Raw genomic sequence first — 3,914 nt, forward strand, 5'->3', positions numbered from 1 at the left:
TATATATATATTCAGGTTATTTTGTTTTTTACATTTATTGTGTGTTAGAATGCACCAATAGAAATTTAGGAAATTAAATAATTATTTAATTAAATAATTATAGATATTAAATGATTTCCAATATTATATGTATATTAAATGATATCCATAATTATAATTATCTTTTTATGAAAACTAATTAAATCCGTCGTTAATGCCAACAATAACATTTTTTCAGAATGAATTTGCATCTAGGTTTTATATATGAGTCCGTACTTTGTTTCAAGACTCAATCACTTAAAATACAATAAAGTTGTATGGAATATGAAGAACGAGAGTGTATTCTAGAATGCACTCTCATTCTGCTGCAATACACTCTCATTTTTTTACATATGAATTTATTCTGAAAGAATATTATTGTTGACATTACTGACGAATTTAATTAGTTTCCATAAAAATAAGTTATAAGTATGGATAGCATTTAATATACATATAATTAATACTAAATTTCTATTGGTGCATTCTAGCACACAAAAGATGTGAAAAACATTTGAACCTACCTCTCTCTCTCTCTCTCTCTCTCTCTCTCTCTCTCTCTCTCTCTATATATATATATATATATATATATATATATATATATATATATATATATATATATATATATATATATATATATAAGTGGGGTACATATATGATAAATTATAGAAAACCCAATATATTTTGGATAATTTCACAATTTACCATTTATATTTTATTTTTTCCAAACAAATCATAAAAGTAATTCAAAATTAACAATTTCACATGATATGATAAATTAACGGTGAAACATGACATAACGTGTATTTAAGAAAATATTTGAAGCTCTCGTACTATGATATGAAATAACCAAACTACAAAGTTCTTTTTGCCCTCAAATATATATAGTTCAAATCAAAATATACCACTATTAATGATAAATTTGGAAGGAATTATTTCACATTTACATCACAAATTATTTTATATAGAAAAAGTGTATCTGAATCCTCATCCAATTCAGTCATCCCTCCCTACTACACACTTCAAACCTCAAAGGTTTATTCGCGAAAAAAGCATCCAAATTCCGAACCACAACCTCAAAAAGACCCATGAAAGATTCCTCAGTCATCACCGCGTGATGTGGTGTCATCACAACGTTATCCAATTTCAATAACTCGTGAGGAACATCCGGTTCATTTTCAAAAACATCCAAACCGGCCCCACCAATTTCCCCTTTCACTAAACACTCCACCAATTCTTTCTCATTAACAATTGCCCCTCGGGCTACGTTCACTATAACTCCTTGTTTTCCTAAATTCAACATGATGTTTTTGTCAATCATGTGGTGTGTTTGGTCGTTTAATGCACAACAAATGACGAGGATTTCACAGTTTGTTGAAAGTTGTAGAACATCGGGGAAAAAAGGGAATGTGAGATCGGGTTTTTTGGTTCTAGAAGTGTATGAGATAATGCAACCCAAGGCTTTAAGCCTCTTTGTGACCTCTAAACCAATATTTCCCATTCCAACAACCCCTACTCGCTTACCACCCAACTGAATTTATATATATATTAGTAGACCAAATTAGCAACGTACTTTCCAATATTATTTTGATCGCTAAATCTAAGAAATAGCAATGTACTTTCATTTATTTGTATAATATAGCATCCGACTATCGAACTTTTCTACTACAACATTGTACTTTTGAAATTTCTTTTTATCAAGGCATTGTAAATGAACTATAGTAACAAATCCTAATATTATTTTGAAGGGCTAAATATATAAAAAAAAAAAAAAAAAAAAAAAAAAAAAAAAAAAAACAAAACAAAACATAGTTTCATTTATTTGTGTATTGTTGCATCCTATTTTTATTTCTTTTTATTACAACACTGTACTTTCAATATTTTTCTTGTTAAGGCATTGTATTTTGAAAGTTCTACCCAATTATAACATTGTCTTTATAATTTTTTCCTTACTAGAATATTATACATTGAAAAATCTCCAATTTGAATGACTTCGCTATAATTAGGTAGTTTTGTCAAAGTACAATGCAACCCTATTTCAAGGAGAGATAACCATGTGAACGAGAGGATAATCTCTTTTTGAGAGCTAAATCCAAGAGAATTATCAATGCACTTTCAATTATTTTTGTTTTAATGCTATTGTTTTCTATTACAACATTGTACTTCAACTTTTTTTTCTCATCAAGGCATTTCACTTTAGAAATCTAACCAAATTATATAACATTGTAATCATATTTTATTTTTCTCATTAGGAACATTATACATTGAAAATTCTCCTATTGCAATGACATTGCTATAACTAGGTAGATTTTTCAAGGTACGATGCTATGATAGAAATAAATGAAAGCAGACGTATCAACAAAAGTACATTGCTATTTCTTGCATAAAACCTATTTTGGAGAGAGAGAGAGAGAGAGAGAGAGAGAGAGAACCTTGTGAGCAAGAGGATAATCTTTTTTTTGGTGCCATAATCCAGCCTTAACAAAGCTGTTAGCAGCACTTACTCTTCTTAACACATCAATCAACAAACCCACAGCCATATCAGCAACATCCTCTGAGAAAACTGAGCCAGCATTAGCAACTTTGACTCCAAGCCGTTTGCACTCATGGAGGTCAATATGGTCAACACCAACACTGCTGGTTGCAATAAAACGAAGCTCAGGCAGCTTCTGTAAAATGTCAGTGGTAATGGGGCATGAAACAGAACAGAACATAGCTTGTACAGAACCTGCATGGGTAGAAAGGAATTGGTGGAGTGGAATAGCGGATTCCCATGGTTTTAGAGAATGGAATTTATCTGAGAATTGTCTCTCATAAACTTTGAAAACAGAAGGTGGCCCAAGAACCAAGACATTTGGAAGGTCATCTGCTGTCTTTTCTTTTTGTGAAGAATCTTGTTTTTCCATGTTTATAGCACTTAGATCTGCACAAATTGGAATTTATAAAGATTAGAAGAATCAACAATGTAAACAATTCAGACTTTCCTGAAATCAAGCATGGAAATTTAGGCATTCAAATCCATTGAAGAAGCAAAAGATCCATGATTAGATTCAAATGTTTGAGCATAAAAGAAAATGTATTTCTTATCTTTGTTGTTAAGATAAGTAGCAACCTATTGATCCTGATTTCCTAACATATTAACAATCCTCTAGCCTAATCGCCTAACCTCTGATTCCTGTTAACATATGGATGTGTTTGAATGATCGTTATGAAAGCTACATTATCAACTATGGTAAATCGTGCAGTGTAAGATTGTATTTAGATGTCTTTTTACTGCAGCTCTTCGATAGTGTTGTGATGTTTAGAAAATCCTGATTAAATTAGAAATCAAATGGATGATTATTTGACTCTACATAGATTATCCTCATAATAAACAATATATGGACGATAATCATGAATCAAAACTGATACAATTCTGAAATTAATTGCTCGGCCATACGAATTACACAAGTATTAACCTATAATCATAATGATAACAAGAATACACAGAAACAGAAGAACAGTGTCAAATATCTCGATCAAATCTAGGGTTTCAACTCCCAACTTTTCGGGTTCGTTTTATCCATACCTAGTTACGAGTAATAGTAATAAAGAATCGTCAATTATTTTCACGTAACACTGTCCTAAGCTTGGACATTAGAATTTCAAAACAAGTAACCAAAAACGTACACGAATTTCGAAGCAATAGCAAATTAAGGTTAAAGAATTACTTCGAGAAGGATAGTTGGTGGAGAACATGAAGCAGAAAGGAATGTCGCGGGAGGAGTCTCTAAATACGACAGTGACCGGTTGTGGCTGGCGGTGGAACTAACTGTCAAGCTCGAGCAAAGGGATGGTTATTGGTCAGTACCGCTGTCATGATTTTCGCTCTACTTTTTCAGGTTCACTCAATAGAATTT

At 31.5% G+C, this 3,914-nt stretch overlaps 1 protein-coding gene across 1 annotated transcript; it reads right to left on the reverse strand.

Annotated features, from left to right (window-relative positions):
- Nucleotides 1–900: 900 nt before the first annotated feature.
- On the reverse strand, nt 901–3,914 carry LOC111908207 (glyoxylate/hydroxypyruvate reductase HPR3). Its single transcript, XM_023904044.3, has 3 exons — nt 3,726–3,914; nt 2,448–2,938; nt 901–1,546 (listed from the first exon to the last, which is right to left on the reverse strand). Exons 1-3 carry the CDS (start codon nt 3,751–3,753, stop codon nt 1,016–1,018), a joined length of 1,050 nt encoding a protein of 349 aa, XP_023759812.1. The 5' UTR covers nt 3,754–3,914; the 3' UTR covers nt 901–1,015.

The sequence above is a fragment of the Lactuca sativa genome, chromosome 7 (genome assembly GCF_002870075.4).
Source record: "Lactuca sativa cultivar Salinas chromosome 7, Lsat_Salinas_v11, whole genome shotgun sequence".
Lineage (NCBI taxonomy): Eukaryota > Viridiplantae > Streptophyta > Magnoliopsida > Asterales > Asteraceae > Lactuca > Lactuca sativa.

Bases quoted from the DNA above. Each gene is read 5' to 3' on its own strand.
- LOC111908207 (XM_023904044.3), bottom strand. From the start codon at position 3,753: ATGTTCTCCACCAACTATCCTTCTCGAA. The intron at 2,939-3,725 runs GTAATTCTTTAA...CAATTTGTGCAG, and splicing joins CACCAACTATCCTTCTCGAA to ATCTAAGTGCTATAAACATG. The intron at 1,547-2,447 runs GTTCTCTCTCTC...ATATAAATTCAG, and splicing joins ATTATCCTCTTGCTCACAAG to TTGGGTGGTAAGCGAGTAGG.